Source organism: Xyrauchen texanus, chromosome 14, assembly GCF_025860055.1.
Source record: "Xyrauchen texanus isolate HMW12.3.18 chromosome 14, RBS_HiC_50CHRs, whole genome shotgun sequence".
Lineage (NCBI taxonomy): Eukaryota > Metazoa > Chordata > Actinopteri > Cypriniformes > Catostomidae > Xyrauchen > Xyrauchen texanus.
The window spans coordinates 18,693,640-18,712,940 of NC_068289.1; the positions used below are offsets into that span (position 1 = coordinate 18,693,640).

The following is a 19,301-nucleotide window of genomic DNA, read 5'->3' on the forward strand; positions in this document are numbered from 1 at the left end:
AAACAGACTGGGTAGGTCTGGCACTGCATGGTTCCTTGAACTCCTCTTTTTGAATTCTTTGTATGGAATGGAAATAAATTATCATTGGTAGTAAAAAAAAAAGGTCAGTAGGTGTACAGCATTGTGTATTGTGATTGGTGGGATGGTTAGACACAAGTCAAGATGGAATATAAGATGGGAGTGTCTGATTGGTTGAATATTAACCTAGTTCCTGTTAAGGGATGGAGCTGAATGTAGGAGCCGGAGGATCTCTTCCACTGACTCAGAGTAGATGTGATAATCATTCCACAAACCAACTCTCTCTCTCTCTCTCTCTCTCTCTCTCTCTGTGATACACATGTATTTAAAGGGATAGTTCACCCAAAATTTCTCTCATTTACTCACCCTCAATCCTAGATGTGTATGACTTTGTATCTTATGCAGAACACAAACAAAGATTTTTTGAAGAATATCAGTTGTTCTGTTGGTTCTTTCAATGCAAGTGAATTGTGGCCAGAAATATGAAGGTCCAAAAAGCAGATAAAAGCAGCATAAAAGTCATCCATATGTCTCCAGTTCTGGCCACCATTCACCTTCATTGAAAGGACCAACAGAGCTGAGAAATTCTTCTAATAATCTTTATTTGTGTTCAGCAGAAGAAAGAAAGTCTTACACATCTGGGATGGTTTGAGTGTGAGCAAATTTTCATTTTTGGGTGAATTATCCCTTTAAGTGACCATGACAGTCCCTCCAGACTATTTTTGCAAAAAGGACTGCAGAAATGGATTGTGAATCTTCATATATGTGAAGCTACAAACATTGCATATTTCACGTAGATTTGCCAATCATAACAGAGACCATATACTTATAGAAGTCTCAAATGTACAGTAGCAAAAACAGCTGTTGAATTGGGATAGAAGGATAAAAAGTTAGAGATAGTTTTCTCTCATACAGCGATGCATTTACAATGGAAGTCAATGGGGCCTAAAACACATCAAAATTATAGCCACAGGGCATAAACAATATGCATGTTAACTCTCTCAGCACCAGCTATCATCTGATAGTTCTCCCACATTCTAATGATGTTGTTAAATCGTTATCATCTGCACCTGCCTCCAATCCCATGGCAATCAAGAACTCCATATAAACCCTCAGGTTTCAACACTCAGTGTCTATTCTCATCTCGAACTTGTACAGACCACGCTACTCATTCCTGTCTTGTTTAAGTTTGTTCTAGCCTTGCCAGTGTTCTTCCCTAATATATTTATAGTACACCTTATATTCATTTGTGTTATTCATACTTTTTGTTGATTGTTTTTATCTGTGCTCAGTCTTCATTAATGTCCCAGCATTTGGGTAATCTCCAGGGGCCTGATGTATAAATGTTGCGTCCACACAAAATTGGTATTGTAATGTGCGTGCGTAATTTTCCACGCACACATCGTGATTTATAAAAAAAAAAATTACGTGCGCACCGTTCGGACACTCTTGACTGTGCGTATGTACTGTTCTACTGGTGTTTGTGAACTGGCGACTCCAGCTGGACAAGAACTGAATAGACTAATTATGAACTCTGATTTTCATTTAATTCACATTTTGAATAAAAATGTAGCTAAGCACTTGAAACAGAAGTAATCATTATCAAGCCAATAGTAGGCTATTATTTGTATGTAACTAATTGAAAATGCAATCCAATTTAAGCTGTATCATTGGTATGGTTTAGGATGTGCTGCGTTTGGAGAACTATCCTGTGTTATCATAGAGAAGGAAAATACAGTAACTAAAATGACAGCGAAGACTTCTTAGTTTAAGATATTTTCTGTTCTATTACAATCATGTACTGAGATAAGTACAGCCTTTGAATAAAGATTATATGTGAAGCGCACTTGACTCGTAGCCTACTTGATTGATGTGAAATGGCTGAGTAAAATGGAAGCTATAAGACTTTTGTGCTTACACTTTTAGGAAGAAATTTAAGCAGATTTTATACATTGGGCCCCTCTGCTCTCTTGAGTTATCCTCTAGCCTGACATTAACATGATTTGAGTGTGATAAAATTGCTTACCTTGTCTGTGTAAAGTTACTGTATATCCAATACCGGATTACAGGATTTTGCTGTCATGGCAAACGAAGTTGTAATATTGAATATAAATTTACACATGTTAAGTAATTTTTTTACACTAAAATCATGTTAATGTGTAATGATTACGTCTTGAGGCTTCACATGTAGTGTTTATGTGTTAGCCCCATTCCCATCATTTGTAAGTGCCTCAATGTAACCCTGATGAGCTTTTTCTTTCTTTTTTTTTTTTTTTTGTTATCTTTTTTTAAAGTAGGGACAAGTCGAAATAATTTTGGGATAAAGTTTGTGAATTGAGTTTAACTTGTATTAACCCAAGAGTATTCCTTGTTGCACTCAGTTTGACTTTGTGTCATCGTGGACTTACACTGCCACCTAGCGGCTTGGATGTAGCATCATTTTAAATCAGTAGTTTTCCGTTTCAGATGTCATTGTAGAAACATAGTATTCACAGTCAGCCATGATTACATTAATCAATGAGTGAAAGTGTCAAATAACAGGACGGTTACTGAGATTGAGTTGTATTCGGCTGGTCATGTGATTCTGAAATGGCAGCCCACATGTGCGGACCCTCACCATGTAGAATAAAACATATTTTATAAGGTTACTGATATGACTGGAGTCTTCATTTAATTTGAGTAGCCATGATTTCCTACATATATTGAAACATTTGTATTAATGTCTTTAGAAGTTAAACTTTTTTTTAATGAGGAAACAATTACTGAGTGCACATTTAATTGTAACAACAAAAATCAAACAGCTTCAATTAAACAGCTTCAATTAAAAAGTAATTGATTATTTATGTGTAATAAGATGGCAACATATGTTGGTGTTGACAGGAGATGTATGCATCCTGCTTAGGACTGAGAGGGCTGTTGTATGTCTACAAATAACAAGTAAATACAGTCAAATTTAATTGCGTTCTCAAAGCTTCTTTAGTACAACAGTAGAAATCTGCCCATATTTATATATACATACAGATTATCAGGATATTGTCAAGTACAATGCATCTTCATTTTAATTTAATCCTTTAGCAAATGCTTTTACCCAAGGTGACTTACAAATGAGGAACAGAACAAGCAATTTGTCATACAAAGCCAACAAAATCTACAGTATTACAATGCTGAGTTCCCAAAGTAGCTACAGTACAGTGGTACAGTAGCACATATTGTAATCGACCAGCAACAGCATATTATAGCAGAATTGACATGATATATTATTAATGCAGAATATTTAATAACTCTGTTCTTTAGAAATGTCAGTTTAATAGACATAGACACTTTATAATATGACCTGATAGAATAACCTGCTCAACTGAGTTAAGAATGGTGATGGCAGTAAAATGTATGTAGTTTTATAATGTATTTTAAGAAAGGGCACACCATCAGCCAACCAGAGGGCTGCCATGAGTGAGTTGTAGTGTCTGGGTTTTGGTCAATACAAATTCAATTCAGCCTGTTAATTATCATAATTGTGTAATTGCATAATGATTTAGGACTTAATTTGTGTTTTCCATAGGTGCTGTCATATCATGCTACTTGCTCAAAGACTGAAGTGGATAAGTTCAAGGTAAACATTAATACACCGTTAAATTGCTTAGAGAAGATTATATTTGAACAAACAACTAAATGTTAGATTTTAGTAGTAGTTAAAACAACAGCAGCTTGTCAATAATTAAATCTTTTGATTCATGATTGTATAAAAGCCTCAATATGTACTGTTGATCTGACTGTGTGCGCAGTATGTTTAATTCAGAACAAACTATTCAATATCTCATCAGTGTTTGTGCATTATTGATATCGTCTCTGTGGAGCTTGTCGATTTGTTTCTGGCCATGAAATGACACATTTTATATGTGTCAACTTTCCTGTGAAATGCTTATTTTTTAAATGTGTTAACTGGATTTTGCTGGCAGCTTTTATAGCACTTCATTTAAAAGTACCGACATGTTTGCAAGAATACAAGAACCCATTGCTGAAAGCCAAATACAGGAATATTACATACTAAACAGTATTTACACTGATGAGCTAAATCATTTTGACCTAATATGCAGTTGGTCCTTCACGTGCCACCAAAACAGTGCTGACACGCTGAAGCATGAACTCTACAAGACCCCTGAGGGTGTCCTGTGGTATTTTGCACCAAGACATTAGCAGAAGATCCTCAAACCATTCCCAAACAATGTGTGCAGTGTGGCTGAGCACACTATCCTGCTGAAAGAGGCCACTCCCATCAGGGAATACCATTGCCATGAAGGGGTATACCTGGGCTGCAACGATGTTGAGATAGGTGGCACTTGTCAAACTAATGTCCACATGAATGGCCGGACCCATGGTTTCCCATCAGAACATTGCCCAGGGCATCACACTCCCTCCACCGGCTTGTTGTCTTCCGGTGCCATTACTTCCCCAGATAAATGGGACACACATACACAGCGTTATTCACTTCACCTGTGAGTCACAATGTTTTTGGCTCATCACTGTATATACCACTCAAATATGCAAGTGTCCCTGTCAGCACTTCAGCATCTCACTATTATATTGTGGTACTGTTGTGAGAAGGGGCATAGGGGCATCATGTACCTTTTTTTTTCATTTATTTATCTTAATTTACCTTCTTTAAGACCTATTGGAACTACAAGCAGACCTGAGTTCAAATAACGTTCTTTCTTTTTTTAAACCAAGCAAAACTGCATCTAAACATTTTACTGTAATGTGAAATGGTGGATAAAATGTGTCCAGAAATTTATAACATTATGCTTTGTGTTATATTACCCTGGAATTAATTTTAAAATAGTTAACGCAGCTGCAATGGAATTTGTCATTCCAAACCCATGATTTGTTTCTGCTGTGAAACACAAAAAATTATGTTTAGCAGAATACTTTTATGATGCCATTTATTTTCTTACCATTTAATAAAAAGCATTTATCTATTCATGCTAAATACTGTACATTTGAATCAATGAATGAAAACGTCTAGGTTACGTATGTAACCTCCGTTCCCCGATGGAGGGAACGAGACGTTGTGTCAGAGAAGGGACACTAGGGGTCTCTCTTGAGCGCCGATATCCACCTCTGTTCTATGAAAAAGGCCAATGAGAAGTTGGCAGCCAGTATTTGCATATCCCGCCCCCGGACATACGGGTATTTAAGCGGCGCAAATACGGGAGTTCATTCAGGATTTTTCTGAGCCGGAAATGGTCCGGCCACAACAGTGGCTCGGCTCAGCAATGTGGCGGGGAAGACACAACGTTTCGTTCCCTCCATCGGGAGTTTACATACGTAACCTAGACGTTCCCCTTCTGTCGCTCTCTCCACGTTGTGTCAGAGAAGCAACACTAGGGGTCCACTTATAAACGTGCCATGCGCTGAGCCGAACTGCTGATACAGGAGCGAGCAGGTATTCTTCAGTGCAGGACGACCAACTGTATCAGACTGCACATACCCTTCCCCAATGCCCCATTCAAGCTATCAGAAGCCTTCTCGTTACCCTGGAGGGGGGAACAAGGTGATGGCCGCCAACCTGGGAACGGGCCAGCCTGGCTGGGCCTCTTTTCTCTCTATGTTTCTCGCATAGAGCAACTACAGCCGGGGCCCTTACACACATTGAGGGAAGGGGTCTTAGCCCTTCTTTCAGGGGGAGACGACCCTGCGGAGGCCACACCTACCCTGCAGGGGAGGCAAAGGGTGGCAGATACCTCACATGGCCTGTCAGGACCTATGTGGAAAAGTTGGTGCGGTGGTAGATCCAACCTCGTAGAGGGGGGATAGCCTACAGCACGGCAACTGAGGCAGCTGTAACTGCCTAGGGAAACACGGGAGTCCGCTCATGAGGGGACAGTACCGCGGAATTACACACAGGGGGACTCCGAACAGGAGGCCTTACCTGTGGAGCACCTATTCCAGTAAAGGGTAGATTGGGTACCCATAGTGACTTGGGTCGGCGAGTTCCTCCGCTGAACTGCGGACCCAAAAGGGCTAGGGAGGAGTCAACCAGCGACACAAAGATGGGATCTCCTGGGAACGGAGGCGCACTATTTTACCTCGGTTGAGGGAAAGGGCACTCGGTACAATCGATTCACCCGGTCAGATCGTCAGCTTGATACCGAGTTCTACCGGCTCGGACCTGAGAAAACACGGGATGATACTGACTCAACTCGGAGATTGTAGAATCTCAAAAAAGATGTTGCCAAGCCTGCTGCTCTGCAGATGTCTGCTAGGGAGGTGCCCCTGGCCAGTGCCCACGAGGACGCAACACCCCTGGTGGAGTGAGCTCAGACCCGCAGGGGGGGGGCACGGCCTGGGTGTGATAAGCCAATGAAATGGTGTCGACAACCCAGTGGGCAAGCCTCTGTTTGGAGACAGCGTTCCCTTTCCGCTGTCCCCCGAAGCAAACAAAGAGCTACTCAGAGCGTCTAGTGCTCTGTGTGCGGTCCAGATAGATACGCGAAGCACGTACTGGACACAGCAATGAAAGGGCTGGGTCTGCCTCCTCCTGGGGCAGCGCTTGCAGGTTCACTACCTGATCTCTGAAGGGTGTTTTAGGAACCTTGGGCACATAGCCCGGTCACGGTCTTAGGATCACGTATGTGTCTGCCGGACCGAACTCCAGGCAAGTGTCGCTAACAGAGAACGCTTGCAGGTCCCCGACCCTCTTGATGGAGGCGAGCGCGATCAGCAGGGCGGTCTTGAGAGAGAGGGCCCTGAGTCCAGCTGAATCTAGCGGCTCGAAGGGGGGTCTCTGCAGGCCTGTGAGGACGATCGAGAGATCCCAGGAGGGAAACAGGTTAGGCCGGGAGGGAGTCAGCCTCCGGGCACCTTTTAGGAACCTGACAATTAAGTCGTGCTTAACAAGAGACTTGCCGTCTACCGTGTCGTGGTGAGCCGCGATGGCGGCGACATACACCTTATATATATATGTGCGTAAAATAAAAAAATATTCAGATAATTAAAATGCATTACATTCTTGTAGCAGAAGAGTTCATCGTTGATAAGACGATACAAAAAGTGGCTTTAGAATACAATGTATTGTTTACTACCATATTATTGATCATAAGACAATAATTGGAATACAGTTCACAGCAATCCATTACACAAGTGAATTTGTCAATCAGTTGGAGATTTATTATGAGGGCTTGTTTAAGAACTGTCATTGTACACCTGTGTCAGATATATATTTTTTTAGAAACAAGCCACATAGCACACAATACTACAGATATATTTTACAATAATGCCAAGACATTATATTCATTATATAGTGCAATGCTTTTCAATGCTTTGGAGTTGTTGGAGGTACAAAGAGTATTTAAATAATATCTGTAATACTAATTCTCCAAAATACTACTGCGTGGGCACATTCCCAATAAAGATGAGGGGCAGATTAATCTACAGCATTACAGAAGGAGCAAAGTGAATCTATTTCAGGGAGCATGTTTCTTAAATAAAGATTGACTGGGTAAAAACAGTGTAAAAGTATAAAGGACACCTCCTTAACCTTGTCGGTAATTAAATATTTGTGAGGTAAAGACCGTACGATAGGGTGAACACCTGGCTATTGCTCTGTTGCAGGTCAACAGACCTGATTTTGCGGGACACGAGGGAGAAATAACTTACTATTATTCTACTAGGTGAATAAATATTTTATATTAGATGTATTTTTGCAGTGATGTTAAATGTTAATGACGGCGCTGTGAACGTCACTCTGTTTGGCAAAAGGTCTATGATACAAACTAATTTTAACAGCTCAGACCTACTCAATATAAATATAATGAAGTGAAAATAAATAATCTAATCACTAAAAAGCTCATTTCCAAATAAGCACATCAATTCCATTATTAAAGACTAGAAAGATTAAATGCGTTCTTACCAGATTTAGTGCATCTTGAATTTAATTTTTTTGTCTGATCTGGCTGCTTCGAGTAGGGCCTTCTTATTCATTATGACTGTAGAACACCGACGATTAAATAAAATGATGGCGAAATAATAATACAGATAAACAATTATACAGACAAAATTGAAATGCGGGACACTGCTTATAACTTGCGGGACGCGGAACAAAGCTCCCAATTTCGGGACTGGGTCACCCTACCATACGACCTGCGTCAGACATGCTTGTGTCACGTCTCGGGTGTGTTGCATCATAAACATAAAATGTTTAGGTCACTGTGTCAAGTTAAATATAGTTTAATACTCAATCTTTAAACACATATTGAGATCCCTTAGTTCGCATTTGAACCCTTAGTAACGCATATCTGTGTTGTTTTCTTCACTGTATAAACTGTGTGTGCTGCTCACACAGCTGAAATTTCACTTACTCTCCACTGGAGTATACAGGTGGTACTACAAGCATGCGATTAAATGCGTTAATAATTTTAACGCGTTATTTTTTGTATAATTAATCGGGCGTTATTAATGCATTAACTCGACAGCCCTAGAAATATTATATTTTGTGAGACAGAATTACATAACAGAAAATAATCTATAAAACAAACTCCAGCCAATAGTCAGAATAAATACAAAGAACGAGTAGATTCATTCACAAAACTGACTCGCAGGTGTGTTACTCCACAAAACAAACTCCTGCCAATAGCAGAACCAGCGCACACACACACACACAAAAAAAATATAAATAAATAAATACAAAATAAATATAAATAAATAAATACAAAATAAATAAAAATAAAGCCGTTCAGTTTCCTCGAACAGTTAAACTAATGTTCAGTGAGCCGGCTGTTCATGAGTGCAGGAGATTACCTAATCATTCCAATGTCCTGCAAAAAATATTCCAAGAAACAAACTCCATTCAATAGGAAACATAAGCACAAAGAATGAGCAGATTCATCCACAACTGTCCCAAAGGAGTGTTATTCCACAAAACAAACTCCAGCCGCTAGGCGAAACAGCACAAAAAGAAACAGAAAAGGCACCCAGCTTCCTATGATGGTCAAGTGTATGTTCAGTGAGACAAGCTCATTTGGAGGCACTTGAGAAACACACCATGACTTTCTCTGTCCATTGATATTATGAAAGACATCGCTTGTTGTGGGAATGTAGGTATTTTGCGGCCATTCTTAGTATCTATTCTCAATTTGGCCAGGAACTTCAGTGTAAAAGCAACCCTTCGTCGATGCAAAAGTTTCTTGAAGGAGTGTTATTCCACAAAACAAACTCCAGCCGCTAGGCGGAACCAACACAAAAAGAAACTAAATTAGCTGCCAGCTTCCTCAGACAGACAAGTGTATGTAATGTGGGACAAGCTCACTTGGGGGCCATATGAAAATCACCAAATGTCTTACCTCATTGTCTCTATGAAAGACAAAGCATGCTGTCGTCATGTAAATATTCTGTGGCCATTCTTAGTATCTATTCTCAGCTTGGCCAGGAACATCAGTATAAAAGCTACCTTCCGTTGATGTAAGAGTTTCTTGCATTCATTGAATCAATCATGTTTCTGTCTTGTCTAATTTGTAAAGTCTGGGAACAAGAAAATGCTTTGATTCTTCCAAGAAAGCTTTCCTTTGTTCCTTGCATCACGCAACACAAGATTTTTATCGGATGATTGCATAAATTTGGCCAGAAGTGATCGGGCCTGTCTCCCTCAGTGTATCTGCGAGCCGGGACACTGTGTGCTCATTCGATTTTCATCTTATGGCCTGTTATGTCAAGCAGATGATTGTTTATACATTTTACCATATCTCAGCCCTCCTCTTGCTCAGGAATTCCAACAATTATGATGTTGCTTAGTCGATTATGATTCTCCAAATCCTCCAGTTTTTCCCAAACGTGTTCCAAGTCTATATTGGTTGCTAGCAGATTATCAGTTAATTCCCTTTCCAATGACTCCAGATAATCGATCCGTCTCTCAACATCCCCGATTTTTTGTAACCAGCTCAAATTTTGTTTCTATCGCAGTAATCGATTGACGTATTACAGCAAGATCCTCTAAGTCTGCAAGAACTTTCGGCAGCTTTACAGTCATGCTCGCCAGTAGGCGTTGAATTTCTCCTGCCGCACCGTCCAAACCGAGTCCCTGGTCTGTGGGCCTGTCTGAGGTATCAGCTTGAGCACACATGTCTTTTAATATTTCCAGAGCCCAAGGATTTTTCATTCTTTGCCATGTTCTTTTCAAAGAACAGATATGTAGCAGGGTATATCGAATCTCACCATTTTAGGACATAAATATAATTAAAAACTAGCAAAATGCGCACATTTCCACGTCCGCTCCTCGCATGGCTTCACGTGACTCCTGCTCCAAGCCTTTGTTAATTTCAGACACAGTTACTGAGCGCTGATGATTAAATTAATAAATATCTATAATTAGAATTTGTCAATGACGAAACAACAATGCCTAGCTCCTGCTGCCAGCCTTTTCTCATTAGATCTGTGAATGTGTGTGTGAATATATTTGTAGCATCTCATTAACACGACTGTGAGCTTCAGTCAGTATGAATATTCATGGGTTACACAAAATAATGACACTAGTGGCATTGCATTCACAACACTTCAATTGAGAGAAAACACTGATACTCTCTCTCTCTCTTTCTCTCTCTCTCTCTCTGTTGTTCTTATTTTCCTCAGGCAGCGAACATTCCTCTGGTGTGTGAACTGGGCATTGATAAACTCTCGTTTGATGATTTCTCTCTGGATGTGGACGCCATGGTCACTGCAGCTCTGCGAATGTTTATGGAGCTGGGAATGGTGCAGAAATTCAAGATAGACTATGAGGTCTGGTGCACACACACACACACACACACACTTTTTTTTTTTTTAAATGATTAACTTTCTTAAAATGTCTACATAATCATCACCAACCACATCTCTCTCTCTCTCTCTCTCTCTCTCTCTCTGTCACACTCTCACTCTTTCTCTCTCTCTCAATAGACTCTGTGTCGCTGGCTGTTGACAGTGAGGAAGAACTATCGCATGGTTCTGTATCATAACTGGAGACACGCATTCAACGTCTGCCAGTGCATGTTTTCAATGCTGACTGTGAGTGACCCACACTGTGTGTGTGCTGTTCTAGGGTCAGTATTAGAGCAGCGGAGTGTGTGTGAGTGTGTATCAACATATAAATATAAACACATTATATATATATATTATAATAATAATAATTAGATGAATGAAAAATATAAGTATTTTTAGTAGTGGTCTTAGACTTTTTGACCCCATTGTGTGTGTATTTGTTTGTTTGCAGACGGCTGGGTTCCAGGAGACACTGACAGAGATGGAGATTCTGGCTCTGATAGTGGGCTGCATTTGCCATGATTTGGACCACAGAGGAACCAACAATGCTTTCCAAGCCAAGTGAGACTCGGCTATTTCTCAACCACTATAAGTTTAAAACTGAGTTCTTGAGCATTCTTGTGGCAGTTTGTGAAGGTCAAACAGTTCCAGGAGGAAATTGGGAAACTTTCATAAGCATTATTACATAATGCTCTCTCTGTATCTTATTTATCTTGTATGTATTTATCAATCCAATATCCTCTAAAAGCAGGAGTCTGATTGTCCATGGCTTTAGTTTGACATATTTTTAAGCTGAATGTATTCACTAACAAGTGTAAATGTTTAGCACGGTTATGTAGAATTTTATGACATGAATTATACCTTTACTGTGCCCACATGAGTATTGATGGGATTTGGGATATTGAATGTACACCACGGAATTCAGAACGGCAATAGAATTACATTTCTGTCTTTCTCAGGACGGGTTCAGCTCTCTCTCTCCTGTATGGGACATCAGCCACACTAGAACACCATCACTTCAACCATGCTGTTATGATCCTGCAGAGTGAGGTAAACTTATACAAACAATACTATTGTAGAACTTAAGCCCTAATGCAAACAGTTACGATCAATACCATTCTAGAACTTGAGAAATAATACAAACAGTTTACTATAAATCCTATTTTAGAAATTAAGCTACGATATAAAGTTTTAAATCAATCCCATTCTAGAACTTAAGAAAAAATACAAACGGTTTTCAATCAATTCTGTTTTAGAACTTAACCCATAATACAACATTTGCAATCAGTTTGCAATCAATTCCATGCTAGAACTTAAGCCAAGATACAAACAGTTTGCAAACAGTTGTCATTCTGGAACTTGAGCAATACTACAAAGGGTATGCAATCAATTCCATGCTAGAACTTAATACCAGATATAAGCTGTTTGCAAACAATTTTCATTCTAGAACTTGAGCAATGCTACAAAGAGTATGCAATCAATTCCATTCTAGAACTTACTGTAAGCCATGATACAGATAGCTTGCAATTGATTCATTCTATAACTTTTGTTATCAAACACAGTTTTCAATCAATTCTATTCTAGAACTTAAGCCATGATACAAACAGTTTGCAAACTATTTTCATTATAGAACTTATGCCATAATATATTTTGCAATCAATTATATTCTAAAAAAGCTACAATTAAAATAGTTTGCAATCAATTCCATTCTAGAACTTACCGTAAACCATGATACAACTGTTTGCAATCAATCCCATTCTAGAACTTGAGCAATAATACAAACTGTTTGCAATTAATTCCATTCTCAAACTTAAGCAAAAATACAAATAGTTTACAATCAATTTCCTATCTAGAACTTAAGCCATTATTAAAAAAAGTTTCCAACCTATTCCATTCTAAAAATTAAGCCATGATACAAACAGTTTGCAAACTATTTTAATTCTAGAACTTGTGCCACAATACAGTTTGCAATCAATTATATTCTAAAATGTCTAGGTTACGTATGTAACCTCCATTCCCCGATGGAGGGAACGAGACGTTGTGTCAGAGAAGCGACACTAGGGGTCTCTCTTGAGCGCCGATATTCACCTCTGAACTATGAAAAAAGGCCAATGAGAGTTGGCAACCAGTATTTGCATGTCCCGCCCCCGGACATACGGGTATTTAAGCGGCGCAAATACGGGAGTTCATTCAGGATTTTTCTGAGGAGCCGGAAATGGTCCGGCCACAACAGTGGCTCGGCTCAGCGACGTGGCAGGGGAGACACAACGTCTCATTCCCTCCATCGGGGAACGGAGGTTAGATACGTAACCTAGACGTTCCCCTTCTGTCGCTCTCTCCAGAGAAGCGACACTAGGGGTCCACTTATAAAAGTGCCATGCGCTGAGCCGTGTACGTGAACTGCTGATACAGGAGCGAGCAGGTATTCTTACGTGCAGGACGTCCAACTGTATCAGGCTGCACGTACCCTTCCCCAATGCCCCATTTAAGCCATCAGGATTCCTTATCGTTACCCCGGAGGGGGGAAAAAGGTGCTGGCCGCCAACCTGGGAACGGGCCAAGCCTGGCCGGGCCTCTTTTCTCTCTATGTTTCTCGCATATAGAGCAACTAAGGCCGGGGCCCTTACACGCATTGAGGGAAGGGGGTCTTAGCCCTTATTCAGGGCGGAGAAGACCCTGCGGAGGCCACGCCTACCCGAGAGGGGAGGCAAGTTTAAGTGGCAAAACCATCAGAGGCCTGACTTAGGGCCTATGTGGAAAAGTTGGTGCGGTGGTGGATCCAGCCTCATAGAGGGGGGAACATACAGCACGGCAACCGAGGCAGCCGTGACTGCCTAAGGGAAACACGGGAGTCCGCTCGCCAGAGGGGACAGAACCGTGGTGTTACACACAGGGGGAGTCCGAAGGAGGCCTTACCTGTGGAGCACCTATACCAGTACAGGGTAGCTTGCGGTACCCGCAGTGGCTTGGGTCGGCGAGTTCCTCCACTGAACTGCAACCCACGAGGGCTAGGGAGGAATCAACCAGTGTCCCAAACCTGAGATCTCCTGGGAATGAAGGTGCACTGTTTCCCCTGGTTAGGAATGCAAGCGATTCACCCGGTCAGATCGTGGGCATGCTACCGAGTTCTACGGGCTCGGTACCTGAGAAAACACGGGACGATACTGACTCAACTCGGAGATTGTATAATCTCACAAAAGTGTTAGGTGTTGCCAAGCCCGCTGCTCTACAAATGTCTGCTAGGGCAGTGCCCCTAGCCAGTGCCCATGAGGACGCAACACTCCTGGTGGAGTGGGCTCGGACCCGCAAGGGGGGGGGCACGGCCTGGGTGTGATAAGCCAGGGAAATGGCGTCGACAACCCATTGGGCGAGTCTCTGCTTGGAGACAGGGTTCCCTTTCTGCTGTCCCCCAAATCAGACGAAGAGCTGCTCAGAGCGTCTGGTGCTCTGTGTGCGGTCCAGATAAATATGCAAAGCGCATACTGGACACAGCAGTGAAAGGGCTGGGTCTGCCTCCTCCCGGGGCAGCGCTTGCAGGTTCACCACCTGGTCCCTGAAGGGTGTGGTAGGAACCTTGGGCACGTAGCCCGGTCGCGGTCTTAGGATCATGAAAGTGTCTGCCGGACCGAACTCCAGGCAAGCGTCGCTAACAGAGAACGCATGCAGGTCCCCGACCCTCTTGATGGAAGCGAGCGCGATCAGCAGGGCGGTCTTGAGAGAGAGGGCCCCGAGTCCAACTGAGTCAAGCGGCTCAAAGAGGGGTCTCTGGAGTCCCGTAAGGACGACTGTGGAGCGGAGGGGGGTGGGTCCGGGTTGGAATATCGTGTGCCCGGTCCCCAATCGGCCTGATGAGGCGCGCGAGGGATAAAGGCGGCCAGTGGCGATTGTTCGAGAGAGAGAGAATTACGGGCATGTCCGCATGTGTGTTTGTTTATGTTGTGTTTTAAGTTTCTTATTAAATTATTATTTATGTTGACAAGCCGGTTCTCGCCTCCTCCTTGCCCATCCTTTAACTGTTTTACAACGACCGAGAGATCCCAGGAGGGGAACAGGTTAGGCCGGGAGGGAGTTATCCTCCGGGCACCTTTTAGGAACCTGACGATTAAGTCGTGCTTACCAAGAGACTTGCCGTCTACCGTGTCGTGGTGGGTCGCGATAGCGGCGACATACACCTTGAGGGTGGAGGGGGACAGCCTCCTCTCCAGCCTCTCCTGAAGAAACACGAGCACTGACCTAACTGCGCACTTCTGCGGGTCTTCGGCTCGTGAAGAACACCAGTCCGTGAACAGACGCCACTTTAGAGCGTAAAGATGCCTGGTAGAGGGGGCTCTGGCTTGATTGATTGTATCTATGACGGTCGATGGTAGGCCAGCTACATCTTCCGCATCCCATCCAAGGGCCAGACGTGGAGGTTCCAGAGGTCTGGGTGCGGGTGCCAGAGCGTGCCCCGTCCCTGAGAAAGAAGGTCCTTCCTCAGGGGAATTCACCTGGGAGGGGCTGTCGTGAGGAGCGTGAGGTCCGAAAACCAAGTCCGGGTGGGCCAGTAAGGGGCTACCAGAATGACTTGACCTTGCATAGCACCTGTGCAAGAAGGCTCACTGGGGTAAATGCATACTTGCGCAGCCCCGCAGGCCAGCTGTGTGCCAACGCGTCTGCCCTGAGGGGAGCCTCTGTCCGGGCATACCAGAGCGGGCAGTGGGAGGTTTCTTGGGAGGCAAACAGGTCTACCTGAGCCTTGCCGAACCGGTCCCAAATCAGCTGGACCGACTGGGGGTGGAGTCTCCACTCTCCGCCAGGCAAGCTTTGTCTTGACAACGCGTCCGCTATCACATTGAGGTTGCCGGGGATGTGAGTGGCGCGCAGTGACTTGAGTCGCTGCTGACTCCAAAGGAGGAGACGACGGGCGAGCTGTGACATGTGGACAGAGCATACTCCACCTTGGCGATTTATGTAGGCTACGACCGTGGTGCTGTCTGTCCTGACTAGGACGTGTTTGTTCCGAATTAACGGGAGAAACTTCTGCAGGGCCAGAAAAACAGCCAGCAGCTCTAGGCAGTTGATGTGCCAGCGCAGCGGGCCTCGGTTCCACCGGCCTGTGGCTGAATGCCCGTTGCACACGGCGCCCCAACCCAATTTGGAGGTGTCGGTTGTGACCAGAACGCGTCGGGACACCTGCTGCAAGGGTACTCCTGCCCTTAGAAAGCAGAGGTCTGTCCAGGGTTTGAAGGTTTGGCGGCAGGCAGAGGTAACTTTTACGTTGTGTGTGCCGCGGCGCCATGCTCGTCTCGGGACTCGAGTCCAGAGCCAGTGCTGAAGTGGTCTCATATGCATCAACCCCAGTGGCGCGGCCGCCGCGAAGGATGCCATATGCCCCAGGACCTGTTGGAAATATTTTAGTGGGAACACGGTGCCTGGCTTGAAGGAAGCGAGGCATTTCAGCACTGACTGAACACACTTGTTGGAGAGACGTGCTGTCATTGAGACGGAGTCTAACTCCAGACCGAGAAAAGAGATGCTCTGGACCGGGGAGAGCTTGCTCTTTTCCCAGTTGACCTTAAGCCCCAAACGGCTGAGGTGGCTGAGCACCTGGTCTCTGTGTGCGCATAGTAACTCTCGGGAGTGGGCCAGTATGAGCCAGTCGTCGAGGTAATTGAGTATGCGTATGCCGGCTTCTCGGAGCAGGGCAAGAGCTGCCTCTGCGACTTTCATGAAGACGCGAGGGGACAGAGACAGGCCGAAGGGGAGGACTTTGTACTGATACACCTGGCCGTCGAACGCGAACCATAGGAAGGGTCGATGTCGAGGGCGAATTGACACGTGGAAGTACGCGTCCTTCAGGTCTACCACTGCGAACCAATCTAGATGCTGGACGCCAGATAGAATTTGTTTCTGGGTGAGCATTTTGAACGGGAGTTTGGACATGGTCCAATTGAAAACTCGCAGGTCCAAGATCGGTCGTAAGCCGCCGCCTTTCTTGGGTACAACGAAGTAAGGGCTGTAGAAACCCTTCTTCATTTCGGTTGGAGGGACAGGCTCTATCGCGTCCTTTAATAGAAGGGAGGCGATTTCTTCGCGCAGGGAATGGGCATGTTGGCCGTGTACTGCGGAAAAATGTACGCCCACGAAGGGGGGCGGAGACCTGGCAAACTGAATTGCGTAACCGAGTCGAATGGTCCGGTGCAGCCAGCGTGACGGGTTGGGCAGTGAAAGCCACGCCTCTAAACTCCGTGCTAGGGGCACCAATGGGACGAGTTTTTTGGACGTACCCGGCGGGACTTCGCTGTGGTGCAGAACAGGTAATGTGGCGTCGGGAGGCAACGTGGCGTCCCGAGGCTCTGGTGCTGAGAATAAACTCAAAGCAGTTACCTTGCTCTGCGCATCCAGCAGGGGGCGGGTTCGTGACTGAGGAGGAGGTCTGATGCTGGCGTCCTCTGGACTCGTCTGAACCGGCCGGCCAGGGAACAGTCGTGGGGCTGAAGGCGGGTACACCGCGTCCATGGAGCCGGGACTGTTGAGGCCTGAAAGCAGAGTGCCGTGTGAATGGCATTTGCGGTCCATGTGCCCCAGAGACAAAGGAAATAGCTCTTTTATTGAGAATTTGGGTACAGGGGCTGCGGCAAATGAAAAAAACAAAGGATTCCCCCACCGGGGGACGGAGCGGTCTTACCACCTCCGGAGCTAACGTCTTGGGCTCTGGGTGCATTGTCTCAGGAGCACCTGGGAGCCTTCCGGGTCCTCGAGGGGGTCCGTGAGACAGGGGGCATGCACTTCCTGCGGTTTGCTCGACGCTGGGGCTAAGAGCTGGGCCCAGGTTGAGGCGGAGCAGGAGCTTGTCTTCTGGCCACGGGAGGACGCCCTCAGCTAGCAGACGGGGCATGGGCCGTGGCGGCAGGCTTGCGGCGAGGCATGATGTGAGAGATGGCCTCCGTCTGCTTCTTTACCGTGGAGAACTGCTGGGCAAAGTCCTCGATGGTGTCGCCGAAGAGGCCAAACTGGGAGACAGGGGCGTTGAGGAAGCGAGTCTTGTCGGCTTCACGCATCTCGACCATGTTCAGCCACAGTTGACGTTCCTGGACCACTAGCGTGGCCATCGCCTGCCCGAGCGCTTGCGCTGTGACCTTCGTCGCTCTCAGGGCGAGGTCGCTCACTGAGCGGAGTTCCTGCAGCGTGTCGGGATCAGGGCCACCCCCGTGCATGTTGCGTAGTGCCTTGGCTTGGTGGACCTGCAGGAGAGCCATGGCATGCAGGGCAGAAGCGGCGCGTCTGGTGTCGCTGTCAGCGAGAAGGTTGCTCTACAGGTCCGGGAAGGGAGTACGGGGTGACCTCGCCAGGTGGTAGGGGTTCCGGGGCATAGATGGATCGCATCCGCCCTATCCACCTGGGGAATCGCCTCGTATGCATATCGTGCTCCGCCGTCGAGGGTGGCAAGGGCGGACGAGCGGAGAGGGTGCTCTCCGCGAAGACGTCAGCTCGTCATACACTTCCGGGAAAAACGGAACAGGGGGGGCGAGGCTGTGAGCGCCGCCCAGACCCCAGGAACCAGTCATCCAGCCGTGATGGTTGTGGGGAGGATGGAGGGTTCCAATCCAAGCCCACGTTATTGGCTGCCTGGGAAAGCATGTCGGTCATCTGTGCGTCGGCCTCAGCCTGGGCGTGCAGGCCCGAAAGCGGCAGCCCCCTCCGCATCAGATACCACGCCCTCCGATGCCGCGGCGAGCTCATCTGCTTCCATCGCAAGAGGGTCGGCAGACTGGCTGTGAGGCGAGTCGCCGCCGCCTCGAGCACGGACGGGAATCAACGAGCGTGCTGGTCCGAGGGGGCGTACCCGGCGGAGCTGCACCCGCTGCCATCCCCAAATCGCCTCCATCGCGGTTGTAAGCAAGCCGTGACTGCAACATTGTCATGGTCATGTTCTCGCAGTGAGAACATGAACCATCCACAAACGCAGCCTCGGTGTGATCGCTACCCAGACACATGAGACAACGCCTGTGGCCGTCGGAAGCGGAGAGCACTCTACTGCATCCAGGAACAACACAGGGGCGGAAAGGCATCTTTATAAAGACGCGTCCTTAAAAGGACGTTCAACGCCGCTGTGTTTTGCTCTTTTAGAGGAAATTACTCTTTTAAATAAAATCACTCTTTTATGAAAAAAACTCGTGAGAGTTCTTTAATCTGCGCTGTCGAAGCGCCCAGGGGCAGGAAGTGCACAGCCGTGCAACAGGAGAAAGCCGCTGTTGTGTGCCGTAGAATCCAACAGCATGCAGCAGAGGGATAGCAGGAACTCGGTGTGTATACGCAGCAGTTGCAGACATGACCATCGGCTCCGAAGAAATTTTCTGAATGAACTCCCGTATTTGCGCCGCTTAAATACCCGTATGTCCGGGGGCGGGACATACAAATACTGGTTGCCAACTCTCATTGGCCTTTTTTCATAGTTCAGTGGTGAATATCGGCGCTCAAGAGAGACCCCTAATGTCGCTTCTTTGACACAACGTGGAGAG

At 45.5% G+C, this 19,301-nt stretch overlaps 1 protein-coding gene across 1 annotated transcript in view; it reads left to right on the forward strand.

The window, feature by feature from the left end:
- pde11a (phosphodiesterase 11a) overlaps positions 1 to 19,301 on the forward strand; it is a 170,281-nt gene that overhangs the window by 122,962 nt on the left and 28,018 nt on the right. Inside the window, exons 10-14 of the mRNA XM_052142651.1 lie at positions 3,578 to 3,628; positions 10,636 to 10,782; positions 10,939 to 11,046; positions 11,252 to 11,361; positions 11,760 to 11,850. Of these exons, the coding sequence (XP_051998611.1) occupies positions 3,578 to 3,628; positions 10,636 to 10,782; positions 10,939 to 11,046; positions 11,252 to 11,361; positions 11,760 to 11,850 (507 nt within the window). The remainder of the gene's footprint in view (positions 1 to 3,577; positions 3,629 to 10,635; positions 10,783 to 10,938; positions 11,047 to 11,251; positions 11,362 to 11,759; positions 11,851 to 19,301) is intronic.